This window comes from Pristis pectinata, chromosome 17 (genome assembly GCF_009764475.1).
Source record: "Pristis pectinata isolate sPriPec2 chromosome 17, sPriPec2.1.pri, whole genome shotgun sequence".
NCBI lineage: Eukaryota > Metazoa > Chordata > Chondrichthyes > Rhinopristiformes > Pristidae > Pristis > Pristis pectinata.
Genome location: NC_067421.1, coordinates 13,697,428 through 13,710,843, shown reverse-complemented (window position 1 = coordinate 13,710,843; position 13,416 = coordinate 13,697,428). Strand labels below are relative to the sequence as shown.

At 44.6% G+C, this 13,416-nt stretch overlaps 1 protein-coding gene across 2 annotated transcripts in view; it reads right to left on the bottom strand.

Moving 5' to 3' along the window:
• The window catches only part of LOC127579391 (calcium-binding protein 1-like), an 85,950-nt gene extending 73,435 nt beyond the window's left edge, over window positions 1–12,515 (bottom strand). For both annotated transcript variants that reach the window (XM_052032155.1, XM_052032156.1), the window contains exon 1: window positions 11,978–12,515. In XM_052032155.1, the coding sequence (XP_051888115.1) occupies window positions 11,978–12,475 (498 nt within the window). In that variant the 5' untranslated portion in view covers window positions 12,476–12,515. The remainder of the gene's footprint in view (window positions 1–11,977) is intronic.
• Window positions 12,516–13,416: the final 901 nt, after the last annotated feature.

Here is a 13,416-nt window from a genome sequence, read left to right as displayed (position 1 = left end):
TCCACCATCACCAGGAGTTTGCACTGTATCAGCAAAAATGCCTTATTTTCCAACCTTTGCTTGGGTAGAAGAGAAGACTTCTAACTTTTCTGCAGTTGTATTGACAAGCATGTGAAAGATAGGGATATGGAAACGGTGCAGTGCATTGGGGTTAGGACTGTTCCTCAGATGCAGCAACAGGGACTGGCTGCCTCAACCAACCTCCCAGAATTCCTATGTAATTTCTAAGTCATGTCAAAATGTTCTGAAATTCTTCACACATTTAATTTTGTTTGAATTTTAACGAGTTATATTATGCAGAAAAATGAAACAGCCATTTTCATCCAAAAACATCCCACAAACAACAAGCAGCAGACAAAAAACAAACCAGTGAATTAAATTTTTGATAGCATTTAGAGCGGAGTAGTTAGTAACCCCGATCACATACTTATTTTGATGCAAATGGCAGCCATTCAGCCCACCAAATTGATACCAGCTCCAAGCAGAGAAATCCCATCAGTTCAATTCCTCCTCACGTTATTCTCCTGTAGCACTGCAACTTATTCTCTCTCTTGCCCACCAAATTCCCTTTTAATTTTTTTTGCTACCTACCTATACTAGGACTAATTAACCCACAGTAATATTTTTGGGATGTGGCAGGAAATGGGAGCACCTGGGTGGAAACCCACACTGTCACAGAGAGAATGTGTAAACTCCACAAAGACAGTACCAGAGGTCGGAATCGAACTGGGGACACTGGAGGTATGAGACAATAGTGCTAACTGCTGCACTATTGGGCAGGCATGGTAGTGTAGCGGTTAGCATAACGCTTTACAGTGCCAGCAACCCGGGTTCAATTCCCACTGCTGTCTGTAAGGAGGTTGTACGTTCTCCCCATGTCCATGTGGGTTTCCTCTGGGTGCTGCAGTTTCCTCCCACTTTCCAAAAAAGACGTACAGGTTAGGAAGTTGTGGGCATGTTATGTTGGTGCCGGAAGTGTGGCAACACTTGCAGGCTGCCCCCAGAACACTCTACTCAAAAGATGCATTTCACTGTGTGTTTCGATGTAAGTGTGACTAATAAAGATATCTTATCTACTGTACCACACTTCTGTTTTTCTAACACCAGAACAGGAGCATTAACCATACCAATGGGGCTTTGGTTTACCATCTAGTCATCCTTTAACAATGAAGTACTCACAGTATTGTACTGAAGATAATGAGATCAAGTTTCAGGATTCAAACATAAAACCTCCTGACCCAGAAGGAAGAATGCTACCAGGTCAGGTAAAAAATGGTCTGATAATTGCAAAACAGAATTAATTCATAGTTGCCTTGGAAAATAGGAATCACGGTCAGGGGCTCAGTCATTCTTTGAATGAAAGATTTTTGAGAGTCCTAATTCACGATACAGGTTCTCCCCAGGTTATGGCAGGGTTCCATTCTTGTGAACTGTTTGTAACCTGGACAGTTACAGAAATGCAGCTGCAAACCACATTCCCACCCGGCAGAAGATGCCTGCAGCCCTGCAGCAGCCAGCAAATCCATCACACCAGTCTCCCAAATGCTCGTTCATATGTACAAGCTGTACATAAGCCGGGGAAGACCTGTACATAGATTGTACCACCAGATACTAGATGCAAATGCATACAAGGAGTGAAGGTGGACCTGGACTGACCATGGATACTGAGACAGGCAGTGACTGCAAACAACCCTCATCTCACTATGGCAGGCAACCCTTTACATTCAAGCACAGAAAATGTAAAATCCTTCCCTTCTTCTGAACCAGTTGTTCTCATTGGGAAGACATTTCAGTAGTGCCAACGTAAACAATACAACATTCAGTCACCTTTATTTGCCCATACAAGTCTAAATCAAACTCCAACCCATTTCTTTTCAAAGGTCTTTATCAAAATAATTTTATCACCTTCAGCAGGAGATTCCTTCATTTCACAAGTCCCCTGACCTGTGACAGAAACAGATATTTCTCTGCTGAAACTTGTTCATTTTAATTCTCACATTCTCTTTAGCATTCACAAGTGAAGTTAGATAACTTGATTACATTCCCCCCCCCCCCGCCAAAATATATTTTATTCATAATATATATAGGAAATACAATGGGGACGTCTTCCTCTACATTCACTGTACCATCAATTCAATGCATTCTTCTACAATGTGTCAATGCCAGTCATGTTTCCTCCTTAAACGATCACCTTTGAAGCATTTGAGAGACTGTTAGACAGGGCCCAGTCCCTCAGTGTTCAGTGACTGTGGTCCATCCCCACAGAGCCTTTGCAGTGGCTGCACCAAGTTTCAATGAGTCCCTCAGCACGTACTCCTGCACCTTGGAATGTGCCATTAGGCAGCATTCACTTACGCACATCTCCTTACACTGAAAGACCACAAGTTCTGGGCAGACCAAGGTGTGCCTTTCACCAAGTTGATGATATTCCAGCAGCAGTTAATATTTGTCTCTGTAAGTGTACCTGGGAGCAGCCGGCAATGCACAGTTTGGTCCACACTTCAACAAGAGTCACTACAATCTTTTCCAAATGTTCTTGGCCAATGCACAATCCATGAGGAGGTGGATGATGATCTTGACGGCACTGCAGCCATCGAGGGCAGCATGCATTTGGAGGAAGACTCCAATTGTGCAGGAAAGATCTGATGGGGAGGCCCCCTCTCACTACGACTCAAACAAGCCTAGGTGCTTGTTGGAGAGTTCTGGAGACGAAGCATTTTGCCAAATGACTTTGACATTCTGCTCAGGGACCAATTTCACAGGATCCACCATGTCCTTCTCCCACAGGGTCTTCAGGACATTCTATGCTGACACTACCTGATGGATTTGTGATCAGAGAACTTTTCTATGAAGGACAGGTGGCACAGCACAGTCCGACTGAATGGAATGATGATGCAGATGAAGTTACTGGCCATAATGTCACCAGCAGCAGTGGGAACTTCTGGAGGACAGCCAGCTATTTGTTCCGATGGGGTGAGGTGTACACACTGAGCAGTGCATTTCCGTGTACTACATCTGCCAAGAGGAGACACCCACCAACTACCTCTTTGACTTCAGTGATGGTGAATTGCCTCTCTGCAGCAGAATACCAAGGCCTGAGGTGTGGTGACCATTGCCCCACCCCCTGAATCATATTGATAGCCAGTGGAAGCACCATCACAACTACTGCCAATACTTGCTGAGGTGCGGTAAGCCACGCTCCTGTGAAAGCAACACATTGGCCTTGATCTTAGTGAGGCTTCCCAAGGTGGCAACACACCATGTAATGCTTTTCACACTGTGAATACTTATTGATGCAACTTTACACCCATAGTTTTGTCAGCTTAAGGTTCAAACTTTACTGCAGTCAGTTTCTCTGTGCCGGTATGCCCAAGGCTTTAGTGAACTGTAGTGCTAGTTCCAAGCACAATCTCCACTGGGGGGCTGGGGGGGGAGTTGGTGGCAGTGGCATCCCCTGTGGTGAAGCTGGCAGTATTGCTGAGAAGAGAGCAGCGTGGTTCTCCATTATTGTTGTTTGCTCCATCTGCATCTGGTTGACGTTGGTACGTCCAGTCTCCCGGAGCTGGGGTGTGTCAGGTCTTGTCTCACAGAGCTGCATTTGACAGGCATTGCATCATTCCCACTCTGGTAGGGCTGGGGGGGTCACTGGATCGACTACTTCACTCACAGCTTCCTGACTGGGTCTTTTCTTCCTACTTTTCATTCCTCCCATTCTGATACTTTTTCTGCCTGTAGTGTCGACTTGCTGATTCCTCCATTGTTTATCCCCCCATTTGTCTTGTTGTTGTCCAAGGTCACTGGCTTTTGGAAGGCTCCGTTTTCCTCTTCACCATCTGCCAATCCCGTGTGTCCCTCTGTAGCCTCCTTTTTCATTGACTCCGTCTCCAGGGGAAGAGGCTGGGGCTTGGCAGCTTGAGGTAGCCAGGTTTTCCTACCTTTCCCCGGGCTTGTTCTTAGATGGAGTCTCGGATTGGAGGGGAAGGGATACGTTCTCCTTCCTGGAGGACTTGTTGACAGCCCCTTGCCTTACCAACTGTGTGTAACTGCAGGAGTGTTTGGGGCAGGCCGTGTAGAGGTGGTCTTCCTCCCGCACAGGTTGCAACACTTGGTCTCCTTGCAGCCCTTTGTCTAGTGACCTTCCTGCCCACACTTTTGTAGATGGGTGCATTGCACTGGGACATCCTGTGTCCAGGTTTACTGCAGTTACTGCACACCACGGGTTGTCCTGCATACACCACATAACTATGAAAACGATGGTGAGTGCACCAATGGCTGCTGTTCCGTCGAACCTTAGCATGACCTTGACTTCGCATTTGCTTATTGAGATCCTGAAGTGGTCATTGACACCAGTGCAGTTCCCTGCTCCCTGGACAGGAATATCAGAACATCCACAACAAGGACATAGGGGTTGAACATGGATACAGTGATCGCACATTCTCTCTGCATCGAACAGGTAAATAGCCACTCTGTCTTCAGAAGCAACAATAGCGCTTCACTTCTCTCCTCCCAGAAAGCTTACAGTAGCTTTGCAAATCCTGCAGTATTCCCAATGTTAACATCAAACCTTAAGTCTACAAAACTTAAAAGTTACATCATCAACATGCGCAGTGTGAAAAGCACTGCTCGATGTGTTGCCACCTTGGGGTCCATCGCCAGCATCAAGGCCAATGTACTGCTTTTGCTGGAAGGTGGCTTAACAGCGAAGTCCTCCAGGCAGAAGATGTCCTTTGCATCGAAATCACAGCAGTCCAGCAGAACATCCTTCACAAAGAATCCAGTCTTTGGGGTTTCCATTGCTCATATTCCTCAGTGACACACAGAACTCCTTGTCTTCCTGCAGGATTTGCAGCCAATCCTGTTGTGAAGGAGCAGGCTACATCAGTGCTGGAAAGAGGGATTGGACTGGTCCCAGATCAGCATCAAGGATCACCTCTACGTCAGAAAATAGGTCCAATTCGCAGTCTGAGAGATGCACACAAGAGAGCAAAGCTCTTAGCACATACCCTCAGGCTAAAAAAACTCCAGAAGTCCTGGGAGATTAACCTTTTTGGATTGTAGTCTCTCCCCTGCCAGGTAACCCGATTACATTTTAGAACACAGGACTGTTATTATACAGAGTCATTTACAGAACATTCTATTTGTCAGGGTGGTCACAGATTTCTTATCCTACTTTACTTCAGACTGACTTCAACTGCTCCATCTGTCACTATCCTGGGCTGGCTATTCCCCAGGTTTCTTATCCTCTGTGTGAAGAAGTCATACCTTAATTCTGGCTGTTCTCATATCATTGGCCAATCTGTACGTGGGTAATTTCTCAGTGGGACTTGGAGCCTGGTTACCTGAGCTGACCCCGAGAGGACCTGATTATATGTGTTGAAAAAATTATGCCCAGCAGCTCGTAACAGGAAGGTTCTTTATAATGCACTAAGTGTCAGTACTGTGGGATATGACAATGCAAGGATCTAAGAGAGTGCAGGTAGTATAGGAAGGGGTTCCCACTTCTCAGAGTCTGGCTTAACTGCAGAACCTAGCTCCCCACCCCAAAGGCCAACATATTCCAAATACATATGTTGAGTTCAACTTGGTCAAGTATGAAAAAATTTGTAAGTTCTTGGACTCATATTGGCTGTGGTTGGGTCCAGTTTATTTGTTGAGCAGAGCTAAAACCATCCTCTTAACTCCAACCTGCTGTACCTCATGGACTGAGAGGGGCTGATATGACCTGGCTAGAACCCTGAATACAATTTATGGGGGCAGAGGTAGAGCCTACTGCACAAAGAATTCCCCCGTGTTTTCTGATCAGAATGCCAGTACACAACAGAAAAAGCCTCAAGCTCAATAACTTGTGCAGCCAAACGGTGGGCTCTTTTGCCTTCACAAATGATCACCAGACATTCCTTCTATGTCCAGCCTGGCCCACCTCGACAGTGCATACCCCCCCACCTCCACCTCTTTGGGGGTTGTGGACAGGTCTCCCTCCCTCCAGGACCAGTGGTACAGCTAGCAGAGCTGCTACAATACAGCTCCAGAGATCTTGGTTCAATCCTGACCTCTGGTGCTGCCTGCATGGAGTTTGCACCTTCTCCCTGTGACCGTGTGGGTTTCCCCCAGGTGTTCTGGTTTCCTCCCACATCCCAAGGACATATGGGTAGGTTAATTGGCCATTATAAATTGTGCAGGTAAGTGGCAGAATTTGGGAGGGAGTTGACGCAAATGAGAGGGGAGAATAAAAATAAATGAGTGTATATGGGTACCTGATGGTTGGCATGGACTCGATGGGCTGAAGGGCTCATTTCATGCTGTATGGCTATGACCAACCCAGGAGGCCCAGTTACTGACAATGCTGAGGTTTGAGAGTGTTGAGCTGCATGAAAACACACGAATCAAGCAATTCTCAGAATCCCAGTGACCTCTGAGCTAGAAGGGCCAGCCTGAATGCAACGCTGATTCAGTGCCACCCTTTCCACTTCCCACACTATGCCAGTCAAATCCCCTCAACACCCACCCCAGAAAAGGGGTCAACCATGACCAAGTAGGCAACACTTTCATTTCCAAGTCAGAAATTTGCAGTTTTAAGTCACACTTCAGAGATTTAAGCACAATATTTAAGATGATATTTCAGCACAAATACCAGGTACGGCTGGGATGCCATCTCTTGAATGAAATGTTAAGAACATCAGAAATAATAGGTCATTTGGCCCCTCCTGCGCTGTCCATAAGATCATGACTGATCTTCTACCTCAGTGCCACCTTCCTGAGCTAACCCCTGATCCTCTTAATATTCAAAAATCAAGCAGGGTCCTGAATACTGAGTGGCCAAACCTCCACAGCCACCTTAGGTAGTGAATCCCAAAGCCTTTGATGTGAAAAAGTTTCTTCTCATTTTTGTCCTGATTGGTCAACCCTTTATTTTCAGACCACACTCCCTGGTTCTAGATACCCAGCCAGGAGAAGCATTATCTCCATATCTACCTTGTCAAGCCCCATAATAATTTTGTATGCTTCAATGAGATCAAGGAAGTATAGGCTCAGTCCACTTTCTTTCTCCTCTTAGACCAAACCCACCATCCCAGGAATCAAGCTGGTGAATCTTTGCTGCACTCCCTCTATTGCAAGCATATCTTTCCTTGGGTAGGGAGATCACACGTGCACAATATTTCAAATGTGGTCTCACAAGTGCCCTAAAGAACTGCAGCAAAATTTCTCTACTCTTGTAGTCAGATCCTCTGTTGATATGGGTCAACATATCATTCACCTTCCCAAGGGCTTGCTGTACTTGTACGTTAACTTTCAATGATTCATGTACAAAGACACCTAGGTTCCTTTCATCAACAACACTTTTCACACCTTTCACCATTTAACAAATACTGCTCCTTTCTATTTTCCCTACCAAAGAAGATGACCTTGTATTTTTCCACATTATATTCCATCTTCCCATTCACATAACCTGTCTACATCCTAGAAGCCTTGATGCATTCTACACACAACCCAATCTGCCACCCAGCATTGTATCCCCAGAAAACTTGGATATATTATACTTGATCCCCTCCTCCAAATCATCGACCTCAGCATAGATCCCCATGGCATCCCACGAGCCACAACCTCCCAACCAAAAATAGCCCACTTTTTTTTTCTGTTCTGCGTTTTCTGCCCATTAACCAATTCACAATCCACACGTGTACATTATCCCCAATACTATGCACTCTAATTTTAATAAGATCTTGTGTGGCACTTTATTAAGGACCTTCTGAAAGTCCAAATATATCACATCCACTGGTTCCCCCAACGTGACTCTGCATTTGCAACATTACATGGTGATTGTACTTTCAAGTTATTTTGTTGCTTTTAAAACATCCAGGATATCCAGAGGTTGTGAAAGGTGCTTTTGGAATTGGAATATTATTGTCACATGTACCAACATAAAGTGAAAAATCTGTCTTGCATGTCATTCATACATATCAATCCATTACACAGTGCATCAAGGTAGTACAAGGTAAAACAATAACAGAATAAAGTGTAACAGCCACACAGAAAGTACAGTGCAGGTAGACAATAAGGTGAAAGGTCATAACGAGGTAGATTGTGAGGTCAAGAGTCCATCTCATTGTAAATTTGAAAATGCTAGTCCTCTTTATTAAATTTCATTCTAGGCCCTATCACCATAAGCCACCATTTTAGTGATGTGAGCATCTTTGATTCCTACAGCTATCCCCTAACCCCATTGATAACTGGAGTAAACCTTTAGCTTGACAGCAGCATTCCTGGGTTGACAGTTGGGATTCATGTCTAGTTGAGATTGGGTGGCCTCCTGCATTACAAGTGGCATGCAACTAAACCACCAGCTGAAGTTGGTCATGTACGGATGGTTCACATTGAGACCTGTCAAACTGTTACTCAATCCACAATAACTTCAGTTGTGTGAGATATTGTAGATTAATAGCCTTGCATTTTATAACAATAATCATTATCCATGCCCCTTAGCATTTACAAGCTTGATTATGCTTTCCATAACAAAAGATCTTTGAGAGAAAAAAAAGATACAAAAATATTGGCAACAATTGGAGCAGTGGATAGCATCTGAAAAGAGAATAAACACTGCTGACATCTCTGAACTCTCTGCAGATGCTGACCATTTCCATCTGATGCTTTCTTAATTCCAATTCCTTGAATCTCTTCACAAGTTCTGAGATGAGTGGGGAACCATCATCCTCAAACAGTGCAGCGTAACCCACCTTCACTGACCCCCTCCCCACCCACCTGCTGCCAAATCATGAAGATTATGTTTTTAAATGAGTAATGGAATTACTCATGAGTGTGGGACATTAAAAAACTTATAAAAATGCATAAATCTGCTCCACACACAAGGAGTGGGTGTTGATGGGATTTTGATCTTAACAGAAGTATAAAATGGGAATGTTTGTTCAATCAACTGTTAAACAATTCTCACCACTCATTTCCCCTTAAGTAGAAATTCTATTGCACAGTCTACACTATCTAGAATCAGAAAGAACTCTTGAATAAGCCAAGTACAGTGCTGAACCAAATTCAAATCCAAATTCAAGACCAACTACCATGCAAGAAAATTAGTGCCTTTTGTGAAAAAGAGAGGATTTTTCCCCAACCCCCCCCCCCCCAAACAGTTTGGATATTGCAGTAGCCAAAGAACTACTTTCAAAGTGTGACCTGTGTTGAAAATCTCAGCAAACTTTTTGCAAAAAGCAAGATCTGACAGACAGCAGCAAGGTGAATCAGCAGTGCTAAGTCGATGTACAATTCTGCTACCTAAAATGGTGGTACATCATTACTTTAGTCCCTGTTTAAATTGACAGAATTCCTCTATCTACATGTAGAGTTTTACCATATTTATCCTACATTTAATCATAGTGAACAATTGCCACAACCCCATCCCACATTCCTCCCCCAACACCTCCATCTCTCACCACCCCATACCAAGTACCACAGGGCAGGATCACACCCAGTTTAATCTCTGGTCTGTGCTGCCAACCTTTCGGACAGGGTTGTTGCATTGAAGTACAACATGCAATTGTTGTTTGGGAGTACGTACATACATGTGGTCAAACTGGTGTCAAAAGGATTAAGCTCCTCGCACAGTTCTCAGCTCTCACTATCTAAATGCACACATGGAGAATGGTTGGTTGGACAAGGTACCCAAGCATTATTCATACCACTCAAAAGAGGAATGGAGGAAAAGGGATGTGTTATTGTTAAATGGGACTTGGCATCTGCTCTGTAAGAAAAGATTACAGGTATTAAGAATATTTAGAATAGGGAAAAGGTGGCTTAGAGGTATTTATGAAAAATCTGGGATTGATCTAATTAGGAGAAAGCAGAAGAGGGGATTTAGTGAAGATGTTCAAAATCATAAGGGCTTTTGATGAGGAAGATAAGGAGAAGAGAGCACAGAATTAAAAACCAAGCAAGATAAGATTTTTTTTTCCATGAGACATTTGTTATGATCTGGAATGCCCTGAATGAAAGTATATCAGAAGCCTCTACAGAGATAACCTTTAAAAGATACACAAACGAATAGTAAGCATTTTTAGAGCTTTGAGATTAACAAGATAGCTCACGGTGCGTGCACAGAGGTGAATAACTTCCTTTTGTGCAGGAAGATTCCAGAATGCTATAAAAGAGATGGCTTACAGAATCTCTGGGGTAAGTAAAGACTCTATTTCTCTAAATAACTTTGGGCTCAAACTGAAAACTCAAACTGATGAATGCAGGGTTATGTGTAAACTTTCTACATAGTTGTGGCAAACTCAGCTCTATCACTTCATAGCCAGTGATCGATTTATCTTATTTAAACAAATGTAAAGCATCTCACAAGATTCTAACAAGGGGACCGAATGCACATTTCATACAAAGTTTAATTTTTTTGAAACTAAATCCTGAACTGAAACAGAAAGAAAGGATTTCATTTGAAGTGAAACCTTTCCTCTGCAATTAGGTTTAAGGAGTGCAGTTCTAATAATTTCTGTTTATGTGGTCTGAAGAGTGCCTGGTGCCTTCCTGGTGAGTGTGGCAGCAGGAACAGCCCTGGGCTTTCTCCAAGCCTGACTGGTTTAAGTGATGCATGAAGGGTTCAAGGCAAGAAGGCAACTGCTTGGCAGACTGAGGACACCCTGGATTCTACTAATCATCAATGCTTAACAGATGCAGCTGCGAGTACATTGCTCAGACAACTACTGCTTTAATTAATATTTAATTAAAATTCTCTTGGTTACTTATTCTCCTTCTACGATGCAACTCCTCGCAGTAGTCTGACAATTAAAATTTGGGTGACCATTACAACCCTTAGGGTTCTTAGGTGTAGAGGAGAGAAGAGGCACCCGTCAGAGGAGTTGGACGGGAATATTGGAGTCAAATGTCCCTTCGATGTAAAGGTCCCGTGTGGTCTAGTGTGATGCCTTGTACAGCGGAACAACCCTTGGCCCCGAGTTGGCGAGTTCCCGGAATAGTGATTGCTGGATTCCTTGCCCCACATGCACTCAGTGTCAGTGGGGATGGCCACTAACGGGACATCGCATCTCTCCATACTCGAAGGTAATGTGCCTTTAAATGGCTCGTTGCAACAGTGCACGATGCGACAGGTAAAATGGTCAACACCAGCCGGCCACGCCGCCAGCAATAACATAGCCCTGTGCTTAAACTTGCAGCAAGGCTGCAGTCTCACCCCGGAATCTAACAACAGAGCCCCAAGACAGGGGACAGGAACGCGCAGAAAATCAAAGTTTCTGGCCTAGGGTCCCGGACCTTGAAACGTTAATTGTTTCTTTCCACAGATGCTGCCTGATCTGCAGAGTGTTTTCCAGCGTTCTCTCCCTTTTTTAAAGGTAAAGGACAGGTTTGATGCCATTCACCAACGCGGAGACCAGCGCTGGTGAACAAGTTCAGAGGAAGTTACTGACCGCGGTAAAAGTTTGAACTGATCCAGCCAACACTTCACGCTGCCACCTCTAATCGAGCCTCATGTCAAATAGGCACCGCAGTATTGCCTAGAGCTCGATATTACTCTGGTAATTTATCTGCAGACAGATTCAACCGCCCCACAAAAAGCAACTGTAATGAGGTGGTTGGGACAGATGCAAACTCGGGCACACGGGACACCGACACTAGCCCAATAAATACATACATCTCGCTTCTTAGTGAAGCTGGTGCTTTACAGAGCGTGGTGGAGGGAGCAAAGTGGCTGCGAGTGAACTTCTCAGCGCACCTGTTTGGAGTTGCTTGGATTGGAGAACCATTTCCCGCCCTGTGTGAAGGGAGAAAAGTCTCTCATCTGTTGAGCCAATGTGTGACCAGTCCCACAACCAGCTGATAAATGGATACATCTCTCCCCAAAACTCGTTACAGTTGATATAAACAGTATCGACTGGGCAAAGGTGCTCCAGCCTGTATGTTAAAAGCAGATTATTTGACCGGCTGCTTTAATTTGAAGGGAAAACAATTCATTTACCTGACCGAACACCGAGTCCAACATGGGGCTCAAACCGGGGTCGACGTCCACCGACTGGAAGCTGGCCTTGCTGGATTTGGACGAGGAGGGCGACGCCGAGCCGCTGAGGAGCGAGCACTCGCTGCCGCTTCTCTCCAACGCGCCCTTCCTGCACCGAGCCACCTTGCTGCCCGGTGCCCGCTTCTTGCGCTCGCCCGCTTGCCCCTGCCCTTCCCCCCGCTCCCCTCGGCCGCCGGCTGCCTGCGGCTTGCCGCCCGTGCCTCGCTTCCTGGACGGTTTCGCGTCTCCTGCCGCCGCGGTGCCGGCTCCCCTGGCCGAACCTCCCGCCGGCGGCTGCTCCTCGGCCGCGTCGCTCCACTGGCCGCGTTCAGCATCTGAGTCCCTACCTTCGCGGTAGCCTCGCCTGCGGGGCGCATTTCCCACGTGAAAGTCTCCTCTCGTCGCTCCGCATTTCAGCAGGGAAGTCTTGGAGTCGCTTTTTGTTATAGCAGAACTCATTTCCTATGTTATCTCTTTAATTGATTGTTATTGTTTTACATCACCGAGCTTTCTGAGGCATGCAAGTCCTCTATACACATTGTACAGTGTAGGACAAGGCAGCGGAAGGTCTGTCCTTTAAAAAAAATCTGCTTGCATCCAGAACACCCATGTGACACAAACACAATCCCTCAGAGGGGGGATTGTGAACCGAATTAATCAGTACTCTCCATGGCCCAGTTACATTACGTTTGACTGACACCCGAAATTTGAAACAAATCAGACTCAGGCACTTATGTAAAGGTTGGATCTTTTTGGCTTCAGGTACAAAAGCAGATTAAAGTCGCAGTTGAAATATAAATAGATTAGTCTGGATGAAATACTGCCGGATATTCATCATTCCAAGTTTGATGAAAGACAACCGACTTCTCATTGGCTTTCTGCCTTAAACATTTGAACTACTGGGATCATTTAAATTCAGCAACATAAATTATACTTTAAATTAGTGCTAATATATAATTGTCAAATCGTTTAATTATGTGACTGAGAATTAAGAATAAACTCCAGCAAAAACAATCACCTTACTTGATCCTAATCTTCTCCCTCAGATCTACCCACACTAGATCTACTGACAGGATAAATTGTTCAACAGAGAATTTCCTCCATTTTTTAATCCTATTTCATCCAGAATAAAATTCGTTAAGGATATGGCAATAACAGTTTTTACCCTGCTTCGGAGTTTTGAGATCCGAAATTGCGTTGTTGTGGATGGATTTATTTCCCTATGTTCCTGTGAACCGACAAGACAGAACATCGTGTTATAGGTAACGAATAAATTCAGAGTGAAGATTATTTCTCACAATGGAAACAAATTAAAATTGCATAATACACTTTGAAAAGAAAGTCATTACTAAAATATGATTTCCAAAAATGGTTATTGAAGTGCCAATGCAATTCTCTTT